This window comes from Amblyomma americanum, chromosome 7 (assembly GCF_052857255.1).
Source record: "Amblyomma americanum isolate KBUSLIRL-KWMA chromosome 7, ASM5285725v1, whole genome shotgun sequence".
NCBI classification, from domain to species: Eukaryota; Metazoa; Arthropoda; class Arachnida; order Ixodida; family Ixodidae; genus Amblyomma; species Amblyomma americanum.
The window spans coordinates 44419130-44437971 of record NC_135503.1 but is presented as its reverse complement, the minus strand read 5'-3'; the positions used below and the strand labels follow the sequence as shown (position 1 = coordinate 44437971).

The following is an 18842-nucleotide window of genomic DNA, read 5'->3' as shown; positions in this document are numbered from 1 at the left end:
GCTGCGCTAGCTTTGTCACTGTATCTTTAAACTTTGTCGAGGATGAGAGATGAGGAGAGGCCCACCTACCACCAGTGGCCGTAAACGCTTAGGCTACGATTAGTTATATCGCGTCCCTAAAACAGCCAGTTCACTGCATGAGTCTCTGCGAAGTGCATGTCACCATGCAGGAGAGCTAGGAAACAATGGTAAAGCCTGCAGGTTTGCATCGCAAGCTTTTTCAACAAATAAACACCACTTTTGTATGAATATCTCTGGCAGTTATATGAGAAGCCTACTTACTGCCAACTTCGGATGCAAAGAACTAAATCTGTGCAACCGTAAAATTTGTTATAAGTGTATTTAACAGTCCACCAGACACACTGTGACCTCTGAGCATTCAGTCTATCAGATACGCTCCCTGCTTCAGCCAAGCAGCTGCCACTACTGTACTGAGAATCTAAAAATGCATGAAAATACAGTCGAGCCCACATATAACGGCCCCACTTAAGACGAACTTTCGCTTATAATGAACGAGACCTGCGCGACCGTCAAAATATACATTGTTTCAATGGCACAAAATCACACATATAACGAATGCCATTAAGCCCTGCTGATCTGTTACAGGAACGGACGGCGTAAACTCTGCACCGCATTGCGGGATAACCTGCCTTCGACTCCTTTGTGTGTGCGCCCAGCGCGCGGCATGTTTTCCCGGGACTCATCGCAGGCCAACTTGGCCACCACGTTTCGCGCCTCTCTTGAGCAAGCTACTATCCCCCGCCGACGCGCCTTCCAACATCGCCCTCCCGCCTCTCCTCTCAACTCCGCTCCCCTCTCCTGACTCTCTTGCAAATCCGCGCGTGGCCTCCGCAATCAACCGCACTGCCGCCGGTGCCGATCACGGAGACCACACTTTGTGAAGCAGGCCTTCCGTGGGAGCAAGAGGTGGCTGCACTGACGCTCACGAACACCCCTCATTGGTCTCTCCGCTGGCGGTGTGCGTTTTCATCTTTAGCTTGACTCGTTTGATTGCTACCTGTGCACGTTGCATGTCTACCCCATCATGTGCTTTTGTCACTCTTGTTGCGTTGCGGACGTTTCGATGGATTCGTTCGAATCTCAGGCCCTCGTTGTAATTCGGGATGCCGAACGAGAACACCGTGCCCATTTCCATTGTATTCAGCGGTAGAGATGATGAAAGCAGCCTGGGCGGAGGTGACGGCCACTGGCGAGCGGAACTGCTTCCGCAGGGCCGGCTTCGTCGGCTGCGAGCCTGGTACTTCAGAAGATGACCAGCCCGGCGGCGATTTGTGGCAGCGCGTCATCAACTCCGACATGGGGGGTCATGACATTGGTTGGAATGATTTTTATTTCTGTCGATGACGATGCCGACACCGCGGAACCGTGCACGGTCGAGGGCATCGTTTCTGAGGTGCGGGACGAGAGTGACGCAGAGGAATCAGATGAGGATGAAACTTCGGAGCTAGCACCCATAAGCGCGCCTCTAGCAATGAAGTACGTAGAGAGCCTCAAACAACTTGTCTATGTCAAGAGCTTCGGCGATAGCATGCTTCTGTTTCATGCTTCTGCTTTAAATAAACTGGAAACCTCCCTCATCGGATCTGCGCTGTAGAAACAGACGTACATCACGACTTTTTCGCAAAGAAAAAATTTTGTGTTTTGACAAGCAACTGTCTTTAAAGCTATGGTGCACTTACTACGAACTTCGGGATATAATGAACGGACGCAGCGTGACGCTCATGTTCGTTATAAGCGGGCCCAACTGTATTGAAGTTTTTTAGCTAAAAGCACTGACACTGACAGGAAACATTTGAAAGATAGGCAGGCAGTGTGAATGATGATGGACAAAGAATAAAACTACAGCACCGACTCACAAGGTACCTATTATCACGAGTTTTCAACCACTGCATTTTTCCATACTAGATGAAAAGAGTTGCTGGTTAGTCTGCCGTGTTTCATATATTTTGTTCCAATTTTTATTAAATACCAACGGCTTGTGATAATAAATAGACTTAATTCATTGCAGAGGTCTTACATGAGGTTGTTAAACACAGTGTGAAAAGAGAAAGTGTACAACATACTAAAAAATGACACTGTCTTTGTACAATCTTGAAACTCTCTATGTACCGCCTGCATGGTACTGTCTTTTTTTGTGTACATCACATATGTTCTTCCCACACCAAGAATAACTAACACCAAATACCACCAACACATTCAGTGTTCCACTCTCTAAGTCCTAAAATATTTCTTTTAGGATTTTTCAAGTGTGGTGAGACTTCAAAAATGGTTTTTCGAAGTTAGAGCAGTTATGATAAAAGCTGCGGCTATAAAATTTGCTAGCAATCTTCCAAATAGATGCAGCTAACAATAGAGCTTAAAACTGGATTGAAATATTGTTCAGTATTTTTTTGTTTTTTTCCTACTAATGCATATATCTTTTAAATCTACTCAATGCAGAGTGTCAAAATTTTGTATGAAATTAGAAACTACTATCCTACACAACTGCAATCAAAATTATGCAGTTTAAACAAAAACATATTTATAGTTTTTTTCTTTACACCCATGAGTGGATTTTTTTTGTGTCATAAAAATGCAAACGGACTTAGGCAATTTATTCTGATGCCAGTCGCATTGATTAAAATATGTGGAAAATTTTGTTTGGTTACCTCATCGCTCTCAAGGAAAAGGTTTGACACAAACCTCCAAAATTGCAGTTTTGAGAAAAATGCAGATAAAGCCTCTGAAAACTCTCACCTATCTGTTCAATGTGACCCCGAAAAAGAATGAAAGCAGCATTTTTGAAGTCGCAATTACCAAAGTGTAATATTATTTCTGAAAGCTCAAGAATATTCTGTCAGAAGGCCGCAAAATCTGAAGATCAATTTTTCATTTACAGAACAGGCACACCCCGCCTTACAAAAAAAATGTGTTGCTATTGTACAGTTGCCTCGGTCTTTGTCTGGCACATCTTTTCATGGTTATCTTTTGTTTGCGCCAACCAGTTGGCCATCGTACATGAACGAGATGAGAAGGTTATGTGAGGCCCACCTGGGCAGCGCATGTCGAAGGCCACGTCATAGATGAGCTGGCAGAGGTGTCGGATGTTGTGACGCGTGCGGCAGCTGACCTCCACCGAGTCGAGCACGCGTGGGAGGCCGCACTTGTCCGCATCCACCACGCCCAAGAAGCGGCTACGGATCAGTGCCTGCAGCTCTTCCGCGTAGCCATCTGGCAGGCACTCTTTCACCAAGTCCTGGTGGGTGCCCACGACCAGCACGGGGGCATTGGGGGCACGGGCCTGCAACATCGTGCAGGTGAATTGCATCAACACCTGCTTGCTTGCTTTTCAGCGAGCAGTTTCATTCTGTCAATAATATTTTCTGTCTGAGCTCGTCGGCACATCCTGGCTTTCAGAGACATACGTAGCATGTCAGTAAAAACACAAGAAAGGTGGTGAGGCACGTGTGAAGCATGCGAAGCTTACATCCTTCAGCCTCACAGGTACAAAGTCGATGCTATTACAGCATGCTCTGCAACTGCCAATAGGCCCATATTATAGTTTCAAGCCACTTATGTAATCTACATGGCTGTCTCGAGCACAGGCCATGCCAATTTTTAGTTTTTTCTCTTTTGAAAACTCTGTTCTTTGAGCAAGGAGATAGGACACAAATGAGCAGTCAGAAATGCTGGCCTTCCAATGATCCAGGAACTCAAGGTCTGCATATAGGAAATTAAAAGGGTAAAAGGAAAGGAAATGGTCAGTGCTTCCAGATACTCTGCCCCCTCTGTAGCCGTGCCTATCTCTGCAGGCAATCACGCTTTCAAATTGTAGCCTCTGTCACAGTAACCCTGAAATGGATCACAGCAACAGCCACAGCAGGCTCCAAGATTGGCTTTTAGGTATTGAAGGGCTCCAAATAAACCAAATCCACTTACCTGAATGTTGATGAGCCACTGGTGGATGCCCTGGACGCCTCGCTCACCGTCCGTTATCCGCCACACCACCAAGTACAGGGACCGCTTGGATAGAAAATACTGGTGCGTGGCATAGTACTCCCTCTGTAACAGCCACAGTGACTGTCCTTAGACTCTTTTCTTGGTCTTTCTAGATCACTTAGGAGCAGCCACCTCACAGTACGGTTGACATTATAGGCGCCAAATTGAAATGCTTGAAATAAAATGTAAATTGTAATTATTGCACAGATCTCAGGTCAATGATCTTCTTCATCCTACCTAGGTAATATTTAAAGTACAGCAACTCATAGGCACTGATGGTCCTTTCTTCATCTTGTCAAGAATGCCTGTCCTACAGTGTCTGTTTCTTCATCCTTTTAAGCTACACTTAGCTTTTCTAGTCTATGTAAAATTTAGCCCCAGAATATACAGAATGCCTGTCCTGTTGCGTCTCTTTTAGCCTGCGCTCAGTTTTCCAAGTCGCCTGTAATACAGCACTGGAGTGCCGTTAGTATGGATGGCCAGCTGAAAAAATTGGAGGGGACACTTCATCTTCGCCTTAAGGGTATGATGCAATAGCTTTAATAGACTAATGCCCGCATATGCGGAGTTGGTCATTCTCGACTTTCCATTCAGACCCCTGGGAGCCCTCATACCACTCCTGGCACAGTAGTGCAGTGATGTGCCGCTGCCCTGCAATGGCAGGTGCTACCATTGGTTGCGCTTGTGCAACCCAGGTTGCTCTGCCCGAACAACCTCTCACGACCAATCATTAATTTAACTGCCACCTACCAAGGTGGTCAGTCTGCTCACAATCGGATGGGCAGGTTGTGATGACGCCACTAAGTCATGTGACCTAGGTGGCCCATTTAGGTTGATTTTCTGGAAATTTTTCACTCAGAACACAGCCACTGATGATGACGACAGATCTTCTGCAGAACGGGAACCCTAACACAATTGCGTTAAAAAGCAAACAAAACATAAACTGACAAACAATGATGCTATGCTGTGTAATGCAAGAATCCAGCAATGGCTGCTAAACCATGCCCTCTTACCTCCTCCCTCCTCTCCTACTTCCTACACCCACCTCATTCATACCTCCCTTCACTTTGAAGATGTTTACGCTAACACTACAGTTCTGGTAGTCGGTGCCAATAACAGTTATCACTGTAAAGCACTGGAGTACATTGCATGCGGCCTCTTGCGCAAGAGCCACAACTCACCTGGCCACCAAAATCCCACGTGCGAAAAGTGACTGGACCATGTCTCCCCTTGAGCTGCCAGTCGCACAGATCAACACCCACTGTGGACAGCATCACTCCCCTAGGTGTCTTCAGTCCGAGGCTCCGATGGCCCACCCGCTTGCCCCAGTGCTCGGGAGGTCTCTTTCGGTAGGAGCCCGTGCCTTCCTGTCGTAGTTGCTCCAGTAGCGATGTCTTGCCGATGCCTTGCACGCCCACTATCATCAGCTTCATCCGAGCATATGGCCGTGCACTGCATGTTTGACATGTGCTGCACTTGAGCACTCAGCTGTGGACTTGCAAGCCAAACACATAAGATCTAGAAGAAAGTTGACTAAGCACACTGTTTAATGTCCACTGAACCACACATTTTATATTTTTATTTATTTATACACAGTACCTACAGCGCCCTCATTGGGGCATTGTTGTCTGTCGCTGCATATGTTGTCTGTCGCTGCAGAAGCCAAAATGATTGCTTGTACCAGCTACACCAGATCTTTTAGCTACTAGCACAACATATACCTTGGCCTCTTTTAGGAAGTTGCAGTGCATACCCTCCTCCATCACCAAAAATCTTGTTTCAAGTCACCAGAAACAAATAAATGCTGCAGAAACTACAAATATCCAATAAAAATCTTGACGGGAGTTCTTGAAATGGTCAGCTCCCACCACTTGAGCCAGCAAAAGTGACATTACAGTGCTATCTTTTCATTTAATTGTTTGCAGAAAAACCTCATAAATTCAATGCACGTTATTATGGATATCCAGAGAATTTGCACTGCCTGCATGATCAATTTGCCACTTTTGGAGCAGAAAGACGCTGGGAAAAGCAAATGTATCAAAATGGCACAAATGAAACAGCTGGACCACCACTGGCTGTAAAAATTTTAAGTGATATCATTTGAACTATTAACCACATTGGACAATAAGAAAACCACTGACAGTGATCAGCCTACAATTGAGAACACTGTACTCTCACCCTCGGCATAAGAGAAGAGAAGTAGCACTCACTCCTGAAGGATGGACTTGAGATAGCCCACTAGGTCAGTGGTGCGGTAGCGGTTTGAGCGCACCATGGAGGCAAGTGGTTCGTGCAAGCTGCAGCCACGCAGGTTGAGGTTCCACAGCTTGGATAAAAGGCCCAGCTGCGGCGGCAGCTCCATGATGCCCGGATTTCCGCTCAAGTTGAGCACCGACAAGGAGCCCAGCTCCGAGAGGGACGCAGGCACGTCACTCAGTTGGTTGTTGCTCACGTCGAGCATGGACAGGTTCGGAAACAGTGGCACCTCCTGCAAGCCAAATTGGACGGCAACGGCTCAGTTTTTTGCTCATTCGTAAGACCCCACGGCCCTTGAATTAAATGCTACAAAAACTGCTTCTGAATACAGATGAGCAAGCTCAAGGCATGCTTACTTTCACAATGTAGAGGTTTTCTTCCTGTAAACATAGGAAAAACTTTGTTAGGAATGCAGGAACTTTCACTGGCTAGCATCCAAGATGATGATGAAACTCTGTTAAAGCAACAACTGAGGATAACTAATTACTGGTCTCAGTAAAAACTGATTCCCTCATTTATGGCTGAGAAAATTTATTTTTTAAAAACTGGAGGAAACACTTAAGCTCCGCCTGAAGGGTATGATGCAATAGCGCAATGGATGAATTCTGATATATGCAGAAGGTCATTCTCTACTTTACATTCATATATCCCTGGGAGTCCTCATACCCCTCCCTGTGCAGTGGTGCAGCGGTTAAGCGATGCGCCACTGCCCTGCGATGGCAGGTGCTCCCAGCGGTGGGCCCTGTGGAGCCCAGGTTGCTCTTCCCGAACGGCAAATCATTAATTTAACTGCCACAGTTTACTCACTACCTAGTGGGCAGGTTGCGATGATGCCACAGGGTCACATGACCCATGTGGCCCACCTGCCTCCTAGGTTGCTCTCTGGGGACCACCTGCCAGAGCCATGCTCATGATTTTTTCACTCACAATGCCAATACCAGATTTTTTGGTGAACAGGGCCTTTATGCTATCGCGTTGAAATTTTCCTGCCACTTGATTCAAACTTGTGACGCCCACACTGAGGAGGACTTGTAGCCATCATTTTGAACGGAATGGTGTCATAGCATAGCCTATGGGATCCACGTCAAAAATTCAACGTCGACACATGCAGTTTACTTGTGAAATCAGCCAGTGATGGCGACAGCTGCATATTGTTTCTTTTTTTTCTTGTCTAGGCTATAAAAGCTCCATTTTTGGTGAAAGTAGTCACTTCATCGCTAGAATGCCATAGTCTGTCGACACAGGCCAACTTCAATTTGTCATCATAATGATTATGATTATTATGGATTTTTTATGGTGCAAGGGCATCTACGGCCAAAGAGCGCCATGGCACAAGGTATTTTTCATTGCTCAAGTTGAGGTCAAAGACCCATTTCCCAGGCATTTCACCCTAAAGAAGCCGAGCACCAGACCAAGAGAAAGCTTGTACCCATTGTATCACCGGTGGGTGCCCGGCGGCACTGAGGATCGAACCCCGCACCTCCCGCTTGCGAGGTGGATGCTCAACCACTTGGCCACCGCTGCGGTACAATTTGTCATCAGAATCCCTATAACTGTTGTAGCTACAGTGCTGTTTCCTCTACATTTAGTTACTGCTTATGTTGCAGCAAATCCAGTGATACGGAAAAAGTTGCCATATCAAATGGAAGCAATCACAAGAGTCCCTGTACATTTGAGGAAGCTTAAGGTTTGCTTTTGATACCCTGCTCTGTTATATTTCATAGCAGCTTCAGTTTAAAGGGACAGCGTGTACAAACTGAAGCTGTCCCGTATTGAAAAATTAGCGCGTTCTAATGAGAAAGAGGTTATTTTTCCTGAAAATTAAGCTTTTATAAGCTAGAGAATGTAAAAAAAGTTAATACACGTGCCGCCACTACCGGCCATTTTTGTAAGCAAACTGCTGTGTGTCAAGAAAGTTTCTTTTACTGGGATCCTTGAGGCTAGGCTACATCACCATTCATTTCCAAATTATGATCAGAGAGTCTTTTTTGGTCTTGAAGTCACGAATATTAATCAAGTGGCAGAGAAAAAAAAAAGTGCCTTTCTTAAGGAGAAGGGGCAAAAGTTTTGAGTTGCGTGTACATTCTTTGGAGCAATGCAAAAGACATCAGTAAACATGGATCACCACATGAAATTAATCTAAGCCTGTTAAATAGTTTATAATTGATTTTTTTCTCTCGTGTTGCTTTGGTTTCAGTTTTAGCACCCAAACATTGGCGAAAACGCCACAGACGAGTTTAGACAATTTTAGGTCACGTGAGAAAAACAAAAATTGCGATGTGATAGCCATTTGTTCATTCGTTGTCATTCAGGCCATTAAGCAGGCTGGTGTAGGAGTTGTAGCGGATTTAAATGACAAAGCAGCAATTTCATCGCAGCTTCTGTATGCCTCACATGACGTCGACATTGTCCAAGCTCACCTGTGATTTCACCGCCACTGCTCGACGGTTGACATCAAAACTGATACCACTTGAGAAAAAATTTAATTATAATGTATTTTGCAGTTTCAGGCAAATTCCACATGATTATCTATGCAGAACAATGTCTCACACACCACTTTAAAGAAAAAAAACATGCAACCAAAAATATGGCGACCCTATTCCTTTAAACCCAATATTCTAGTAATAAATGCATCATTTTCCGCCAGACAATTAATTTTCTTCATAGAATCAATTGTAGGGTTGCTCTGAGTGTTCCTTTAATCTACAACCACTTTATTTCTTTCTGCAGTGCTGGCATTTTGGTGCCAAATCATGCTGACATACTACAAATTGAAAACATAGTACAGTATATAGAATGTGGCGTCTCAAATCTGCGGGATTAATTTTGACCAACCAAAATTCATTAAACTCCACTGACATTGCAGGTGCATTTGCATTTCACCTTCTTTCTGTAGCCGCAGTAGCTGGAATTCAATCCCGCGACCTTAAGCTCAGCAGTCAAACACCAAAGCCAGTGAGCCACCGTGGTGGATAAACCGAAAAATACCTGACAATCGTCCTCACTGAAGGAAGCTAGTCACATAATACACTATAAAAGCTTTTAAGACTAAGCGAGCCAACTCACCCTTGAGTCACCACTGCTGTCTTGTTGGCCGACCAGACCCTGCAACCCAGGCAGCTGATTGCTGGCCAGCAAGAGAGTGCGCAGGTTTTCCAGCCGCCAGTGACTTCGGTGCAGGCAGTTGCCCCCTGTGCCAAATCCATCAGACATAATTTCAGCTTCCTTTGGAAAAAAAAATACTCCTAAACGTTTTGCACTTGCTCCGTAATGCAAAAACTCAGCTATAGGGGTGCATGCAGTACATGGTCATGCATGCCCCGCCCCTGACCCCAGCAAGCACCCACCCCACCTGAAGAAAACGAAAGCAGCGCAGGGCACATAGGGTGGTCCTGTGACCACGGAACGGAGCCAAGTGTGGGTCATTCATAAGAGTCTCCCAAGTTACACCATATTTGAGGGTGTTTTCGGGCAGCGGCTTCGCAGGAAGCATCTCAAGCACATGCTATATATGTTGGACCCGCCACATGTCTTCGGGCTCTCACCTCCCATCTGAGAGGCATTTCGAATCATTTGGGGCATCTCATGACCACGTCTTTGATGATGGCAAAGATTGCATGAAGCTAGAGGTGGGGCGCATGCAGGGTGTGCTCATGCACCCTCCTTAACTCCAGAGTGCGCCGCACAGAACCTGAAGACAATGAAGGCAGGGTGTTGTCATGTGATCGTGGAACAGAGCTACGTGTGGGACGTTGTAGGACATTCGTATGATTGCTATGCTGTAAAACCAATTGCTCAAGAATACTTTCTGCCTGCCATGGCTTCTGAAGCACTGTATGCAATACACCTCATACAATGACAGAAAAAAATTAATCAAGCATAGTGCGTTTCTTTATGATTTACTGTCTATAATTTATGAAGACTTTGCGGGCAGTTATAAGGTTGTCTTCAGATACCAAGAAGAAGAAATTTGCACTGCACAGACCACAAAAGCTGTTTCAGATGACATTAGCATTCTGTATATATGGGAAACGGCAATGTTCCGAAAATGGAACACAGAAAAAAAAAAGCGTAATCAGCGTAAATATGGCTACATTTTTTTCCTCGGTTAATTCAGAAAGCATTTGTGAACTGTCAATAGGAATTTTCATTTTTGTAACACTGCTTCACAGTGCAGCATTTAAAAGGTTAACTAAAAGGGGTGCTAATATGTACACTCTCTTGTGACAGCCTACCCAGCCCCCTTTCGCTACACAAGACAGCAACAAAGCAAAGAAAACACAATGTCTGCTCACCAGTGGCTGCACATGTGCTGTCAGCTGTAGCCAGTGTCCACCAGGCTGCTAGTCGGTTTGAGGACAGGTCAAGGTGGCGCAGGCTTATGGGGTAGAGCCTGAGCTCACCAGGTGAAGCCAGGCCGTTGTAGCTGAGATTGAGTCGTGCCAGGTGAGGGGCCCGGCAAGCCAGCATGGGAGGCACCCGCTCAAAGGCATTGTGTGATAGGTTGAGGCTGCTCAAGGGGCAGCCCGAGCCAGGGCCTTCAGGCGCATAAGTCTCCTGCACCTGAAATAACACGGCCAAGTTTATTCATACCAGCTCCATCCCAGCCAAAGCAGGCAAACAGCCTTCCTGAAAAGGTTTCAATTAGCCATAGTGTTCCTAGCCAACAGCTCAAGTCACTATTTTCCAGTGAATGGTGGACTCTTGTTTATATGAACTTATATATTCTGAGCATCCCAATTGTTCGAGCTGACATTTCGGTTCCATTAACATCGAGTGCATTAAAAAGAAAAAAAGGATCCCATTAATTCAATCTCTCCACAATTTGAAGAATCCTCCACTTCCGTATAAGCTCGAATTATCAACAACTGACTGTTGTTAGTAACATCTTTAACAGCAACAGTAATCGTCTCTAATCATGGCGTTTTGTGTTGAAACTTCTCTCTGATTTTGATGGCTGGTGCTGTTTGTTTGCAGCATAATTAGTGGCATCTATTTTCCATGCACAGTGACTACTTGGGCAATGTTACACTGCTCTTTGCAAAAATGGTGCCAACAAAAAGAAAAAAGAAAGAAAACATGTAAATGCACGCAATTTTTCTAGATAAAATATGCATAAAAATGCTTTACAAGGACAAATTCCCCAAATATGGTGCTCTGCAAGTAAGTTAGCATAGCATATATTGGCAGCCAAGCTGTCTATAGAATTATTTTCAAATCTCAAAAGAGAGCAACTGGAATTTGGTCAGTAACATCAAATGACCGTACCAATTTGTTCACAGGATCAGTGCCAGTGACCAGTAGCAGTTAGGCAAAAAGAACAAACAGTGATAATGTGGACATGATCAAAGGTAGACACCTTTTGATGACCTTGCATGTGTCTGCTAGATGCAACTAGGTTTTGCCCAAAGGACTGCTATCATATGCAGGCTATGATGGTCACAAATGTTTACAAAGATGTACTTCTATGGTATAAAAAGTTTCATGAGTCACATTTAAATTGAGCATGGCCCAAAGAGCTTGAGCTATTCTAATCTTGGCGACCACCTAATGCATGCATTTCTCTCATCACTGCCAATTCTTTCCTTTAGTGGAGGGCGCAAGTTGCCCAAGGAACAGTTTGCTGCCAAATTATTTGTACACTTTCATGCCTGCAATATTCTCTCCAGCAAGCAATATCTCTAGAAGAAGCACAGAGCTGATGCACATTCCAATGTATGTCATGCTCATCTCCTCATGCTATAAATTTACCTTTCAGAGTGTTCCGCCAACAGCTATCACTGCAGATAAGAAAAGGCCACCACCTTAGCACAAGGCTTATGCTCCACAATGTGTAACGGCACCAAAAGCCACCAGTTGCCATGAACAGAATGCACTTGCCTCAAGTGCATGCCTCCAGAGGCAGTGATGTTCAAGAGGCCATGTCGGTGATGGGGCACGGGGCGTAACTGGGGCTGGTTCAGGCTCCTGCGGTGTAGACTTGCCTCCTGGCTCACTAGGCAGCCTTGAGAGCATGTTCATAGACAGGTTGAGATCTCGAAGCCTCGGTGCTCCCCACAGCTGCTCAGGCAGCACCTGTGCGCAAACCCCCAATGCAATACATTGCCATAGTTGCATGCAGTTGCATTTAAAGTTAGCTGCAAGGCCAATTCTACATGTTCATTTGCATTGTTTGCAGAGGTTTCTGCACGTTCTGCATGCAGAACGTGCAGAACATTCTATTAGCTATTCTGCGTGTTTTAAGAAGAGAACTTCACGTAAACGAAGCCTACCTCACAGCAGAAGAACTCAAAAGTCTGCTTTTTATCAAGGCCACCAAACTAATGCTAAGAAGTAATCCAAATGACAGCACGAAAATGATGAGCTGTGGAGCAGAAAATCAACACGTAAGGTGGTTCAGTTACAATGTACTGTAGCAGCATGAGCCCCAAAAGTATGAAAATAGTGCCACACATAACACAGCTAACCTTCATTTCAAGTTTCCGATTGCAAAATTAGTTTATTCTAGCTGAAGAAGCATACCCTCAAAGAAAGACGTAATGCCATTGAAAAGACGTACACTCATTGACAGACATACTCATAGAGACGCATTCTTCCTGAGAGAGATAATTTCACTGAAAGAGACACTCTTTCGTAGACGTATATTCACATTAACTTATTTTTATTTATTTATTTTTGTTGAACATATTCTCACTGAGAAACTTACCGTATAAACTTGTGTAAGGGCCACACTTATTTTAAAATTCAAACGTGAATTTTGAATTAAGAATATATATATATATATATATATATATATATATATATATATATATATATATATATATATATATATATATATATATATATATATATATATATATATATACATACACACACATTTATGTGCAGCATTACGACAAACGCGACTGTTCGTTGTCGTAATGCTGTACTTATTACACTAGTAAACTGGCACATTGGAACCCCTACTGAATACCACACACACACATGCACACATGTATGCACACACGCACGCACACACGCACACACAAATTAAAAAAAAAAACTTATAACCATATTTTTTTCTCGGTTATCTACTCCAAAATAGGGGATGTAAGAAACAAAGGGCAATTCAGCTGCCAATTCACACCTGTAACTTATTATTGGACAGGTCGAGGGTGTGCAAGGATGGCAGCTGGAAAAGCGGCCCTGGAACTGTCTCCAGCCGGTTATCCTGAAGCTGCAGCTCCTCCAGAAGTGGAGCCGAATCCACTTCGGGCAGAGTGGCCAGCTTGTTTTGTCCAGCTGCCAGGAGACGCAGCGAAGGCAGCGATGAGAACACACACTGCGGCAGCTCAGACAGGGCATTCCCCGACACATCCAGGCGGGTGATGGCGGCCAGCGCCGGACCCGTCAGCTGCGGCTGCAGTTTGAGCTTGAGGTTCAGTGCCATAGCAGCATCTGCCAGCCAGCGTTCCGAAAGCTGCTCCAGGCATTGCTGGCCATGCCAGTTGATCATCACCGGCACGCTGGGGGCCAGGGCAAGGCCTTCCAGAGATGCCTGCCAAGCAGAATGCAAAGCATAACCATGTAACTGAAAACCACGGGAAATATATCACCCCACCCCAAAAAAAGAAGCTAATTGGAGATGTCCAAGTTATAATTTGGAATCAAATGTCTGAATGGCTCCAAATTGCTTCCAATTGGTTCCAGTTGTGTTTGGGCCAGTTCAAATTGGTCTTTTGACTAGATGACATATGCTGCATGGTGTTTGTGTGAGTGTGCCATCCGCTGGGCTCAAGGATAAGGAAGTTCAGTTTTCAATGAGTGCAAGCTTCCCCTGGCCTAGTGCTCGGTTTTTCGGGGGATGAAATGCAGGGAAAAATAGATCTTTGACCCCACCTAGCGCCAACCAAACCACACACATGACAGCAGCCCACAGTCACCGAAACCAAGGATCAGAAGACGCGTTTCTTATTTTTTTAATTTGTGGATTAATTGGGTAATTATTTAAAAATAATTTATTCAAAATCAGAACAAAAACAACCACATGCCGCCAGCAGGATCCAAACCCAAGACATCCGAATATTGCGTCCGGTGCTCCACCAACTGAACTATGCAACGGCTGTCCAATCTTCTGCTTTCGGGGGTATTTATGTGTTGTCTTACCTAACCCTGAGAGTGTTCACCAGCGCCACCCTCGTCCACCACTATGGCTGCAACTATGGCTGCAATATGAGCGGGACACCACCTGCATCCCTTGTGCATACCCTTGCAATGCCTAAATACAAGAGATGAACTGTGTGCCATTCTGCTGTATTGATGAACTGTAGTGAGCTGAGCCCTCATGTCTGCAAAGCCTTGCAAACGGTGCTACTATGCTATCACATTTCAGCAAGAATCAGTGCAGAAGCTTCGACAGAAATTTTTATGCCTGTAATGTTTTCTGTCTGGTTCTCCTTCCTCTACAAGTAATGCAATATGTCAAGTAAGGTTCTTCTTGCATGAGAGGTGTGTATGGCAAAACATGCTTGCATGTTGCTAAATTTAGGCCTATTTCTGGCACACTTCTTATGATCACTTGCTTTCTGTTATCAGCCGACCATAAAGCTAAAAAATTATCAATAAACAATTACAAGAAGAGCTTTGCCAAGCAGGCTTAAAGAAAGCATAAAATTTATCGTTGCTACCCGTACTCAGTGAAGTGGTTAGGAAACTACACTAGTACTACCACCCTCCAGACACTCGGAAGGTGCTTCTATCTGGCACCTTATAGCAGGAATCCTCAAAAAAGCCCACCTGGTTAACAGTGTGCTCAGGGTCACGGTATGCACGCAGTGACAGAAGACGTGACAAAAGGCGGCCGCCGTGAGGAAGCAGTGCTGCCAGCGCAGCGCCATCCTCGTCTCGTGCACCGTGACGCAGGAGCAGCTCCACCATCTGCGCATCCCGGCGCCGGCATGCCTCCAGGAGGGCACTTGATGGACTGTGCCATGGTGTTACATGTCAAGTGATTACAGTGTCACAAGACTGTCCCAAGAGGAAGAGCATATCTTCAGTCAGAGCTGCCTTAAAGGACACACTGCAAGACTAACGCCATACATATTAGACTGTTGCATAACCAAAAGAGAAAATTATAAATGCTCCGACATGCTCAGACTTGCTCCGACCAAATATTCTTGCCCGCAAAACCCAGAACTCAAAAACCAAGGCAGAGAGAAATTTGGCAGTTAAAAGAAAGTGAAAACTGATAACATATATCAATAATAATGAAGTGAGCTCTACAATGAGACCAAAAAAATCTGTTCTTAGAAGCCACCATTAGCCTCATAAAGAAAAAAAAAGGTGTAAATTGTGGGAATTCAACATCCCAAAGTGACATACGGGCTATGAAGACGTTGTGGAGGGTTCTGGATTAATTTCGATCATCTGGGGTTCTTGAACATGCTCTGACATTGCACAGCACAGAGGCGTTTGTGTACTTTGCCTCCAAAAAAATAAGGATTTAATACGATGTAGTTGAAACGTTTGCCTGTGGAATAGCTGCTCGACATATTTGACGGCTGACCTACAAGGATGTGGTGCAACAAATGCACGAAGAGAAAGCACAAAGAAACGACACGCGGCACAATGAGCCGTATTCCCAGTTGACTACACTACATGTGGGCAGAGAGTCAAAAACAAAGAAGGAAAAAGGAGAGGGTGCAGAGGAATGAGTTCATGTCCATGAAAAGTGGCATGGTCTTGGGGTCATTTTGGCCAATAAAAACAAAACGTTTAGAGTGTGTCTAAAGGCAAGCCCTTAAATCCCTGAGGCTTTTAAATATGTGAACAGAAGTTCTAACAGGGGTATTATAAACAGTAATCGCAGGCTAAAACTGCAAGCACAGCACGTCACATGGTGCTGGCATGTCACATGGCGCATCATTAACTGTGTAGCATTTCACACTCACCCTGAAAATTTTTATTTTTATTTATGTTCTTCGTTTTTCCTTACATTCTTCCTTTACTTTTACTCACAACCGTGAGCAACTCCTGCACAGGACATGCTTGAGCAAAACATGATGCCTCACCTGTCTCCGCGCATTGCCAGGTTTGGGGCTGCTCCAGCCCGCAGCAGAGCAGCCGCCAGGGCATAGTGTCCTTTGCGCACGGCCACATGCAGCGCTGTTTCGCTGCCCTGGTTGCAGTAAACGTCCAGCCGCACAGGGCACAGCTGCACCTCACGAGGCGCAGCCCCGCCCGAAGCAAGGTTAAGACGCGTCACGATGGACTGCACGTGCCCCGTGTCTGAGAAAATACATATCAACAAGTTTTTCAGCATCCGAATAGCTCGAACTAAAAAAAAAAATGGGGATGGGGAGGAAATGATAAAACTTTCCTGCAGTGACAGCTGCATCTGTGACTTTCTGCTGAATCTGAGGCACAAACAGTCACTGTTTTGACATGGTGAAGCCTCATTAATTTCTCAACTTGCGTGCCTCAAAGTACCGGTTAAATAAAAGTGTTTGAATTTGAAATGATCGATTTGATGGCAAGAAACTTTTTGGCCCTACTATTGGCCTGCAGTATGACTAAATAAATTTTAAAAATAGAGAGAGGAATGTAAATCACCAAATAAAATCTTAGTGTATAATAATATTGCTGAAATTATGACAGGGGCAGCATGTGTTGTACACAAAACAAATATGCAATCAGAATAAGAAAGCAAAATAAAGAAGAAAAAAACTGTAGCCAGGGTACTGGAGAAATCAGGTACAGTCTGTTGAGCTTGAAAAATTCACCAAAGTGGTGGTAGTGGCGATGATAATATAGTGACAAAGCCTATAATCTCTGCTGAAGATGGACTGTGGGGCCTACCAGATGGCCAAGTGAAAAACTAGAAAACAAAAAATTAAAAAATAAGGTGACAAAATGATGATGATAATGGTGGTTTTGCTGCGCAGAGAGCAAGAGGAGGAGCTGGTAGGGGGCAATGTTTTGGGAAGCCTGCACCGCACACCAAACGTGTTGCTCCAAGTTCCATTTACAGTGCAGGTCCTTAAATTTTTAGCCTCAGGAGGACCCCAATGGCTTTTAAAGGGTGCTGAGGAAACCTGTGTCTTCACCTCTACCCTTTCCTGCCTGACATGCATATGCATATGTGCATATATGCATATGTTTCCTGCCTGACATGCATATATTCCCAAATTCAATGATAACGCATGATAATACATGATAAATAGTAGTGTGTGACTATCAAATTTTCATTTGCAAAGCAAATATGAATATAAACATTGGGTGCAAATCAAATCGAATATTATGAAATAATTTTGCATAGAACACGCAGTTAAAACAAAAAATAAGTGCTTTTCCACAAAACATAGCTATGAAAAGAAATAAAGATATTGCAAACAACTCTGTTTACACCCATGATCAGCATAATTTGCCACAGCTTTAAAGCCCACCAGGCATTAAATAAGGAAGGGGGAATCAAGTAGCAGTAATAGTAATAACATTTATTTTGTAGACAAATACTCTGTTTCCAATCCTTTGAATAACAACTGCCTTCGGTGAAAAAAAAAAAAAAAAATGTCTGAAACCACAGTTTCACTCAAGCATTGCATGGCCACCAAATACCTCCTTACTGGAGGAGGAGGAGGAAAAACATTTATTCAGAGCACAAAAACTGGGTGGGTTCAGTACGAGAACCCATTGGTCGCCATCATAATCCGGCCCCTCTAAACCAGCAATTTCTGGTCGAGTGGGCTGTGGCTATGAAGGGTTGCCTCCCAGCGCTCATGAGTCGGATCGGGATTGCTGTCCAAGTCTGGGTTTTCTTGACATTCCCAAACCGCGTGAAAGAGTGTGCCAACTGCTCCACAGAAGGGGCAGGACGAATTGTAGGTTTCTGGGTACCATTTACTCATTAGGTAAGGATTGGGCAGAGTATTAGTTTGTAGTCGCCTGATTATGTGCTCTTCATATTTACTTAGGGTTTTGTGAGGAAGAGGATATTCCCTTCTTGTGATCTTATAGTACTCCGTAATTTCTGCGTAGCTTAGTAAGGGTGAAGGGTTGTCAACTATGTCAGAGAGAGGCTGCGTGCCAGATGCTCGGAGGAGGAGAGCTCGAGCAGCTGTGTTGGCCGCCTCATTGCCCGTCGTTGAGAGGTGCCCTGGCGTCCAGAAGATCTGGATGTTGGAAGGATTAGACCTTTCCAAAATTTCCCAACACGGAGCGCCAACGCGGCCTCTGAGGTAATTGCGTACCGCTGCTTGTGAGTCGGACATAACCGTTGCCTCGCTGTTCTTTGATATCGCTAGTGCGATAGCTGCTTCTTCAGCCGATGTGGTATCCACCGCTTGGATAAGGCTGCTTGCAATGATATCTCCCCGGGGTGAAACTGCTGCAATTGCCGCGACTCCGTTAGCGGGTCCAGCCGCATCGACGTAGATCGTGTCCTTGTTTCCATCCCAGCGCTTAGAGAGGTGTCTAGCTCTGGCTAGTCTCCGTCCTCTGTTATATTCCTCATCCATGCGTTTTGGTATGGGGTGAGTCGTAATGTGTGATCTCATCTGCATGGGCATGTCGATCTTGTCAGCGACTTCCCGGGGTGGACTGATTCTCAG

At 44.8% G+C, this 18842-nt stretch overlaps 1 protein-coding gene across 3 annotated transcripts in view; it reads right to left on the bottom strand.

The window, feature by feature from the left end:
* Positions 1 to 18842, bottom strand: part of Lrrk (Leucine-rich repeat kinase) — a 69650-nt gene that overhangs the window by 39771 nt on the left and 11037 nt on the right. For all 3 annotated transcript variants that reach the window (XM_077631977.1, XM_077631978.1, XM_077631979.1), the window contains exons 7-16: positions 16305 to 16521; positions 15031 to 15217; positions 13382 to 13792; positions 12136 to 12330; positions 10551 to 10818; positions 9322 to 9446; positions 6210 to 6487; positions 5181 to 5451; positions 3940 to 4062; positions 3052 to 3301 (exon numbers count right to left, since the gene is read on the bottom strand). In XM_077631977.1, coding sequence (XP_077488103.1) covers positions 3052 to 3301; positions 3940 to 4062; positions 5181 to 5451; positions 6210 to 6487; positions 9322 to 9446; positions 10551 to 10818; positions 12136 to 12330; positions 13382 to 13792; positions 15031 to 15217; positions 16305 to 16521 — 2325 coding nt within the window. The remainder of the gene's footprint in view (positions 1 to 3051; positions 3302 to 3939; positions 4063 to 5180; positions 5452 to 6209; positions 6488 to 9321; positions 9447 to 10550; positions 10819 to 12135; positions 12331 to 13381; positions 13793 to 15030; positions 15218 to 16304; positions 16522 to 18842) is intronic.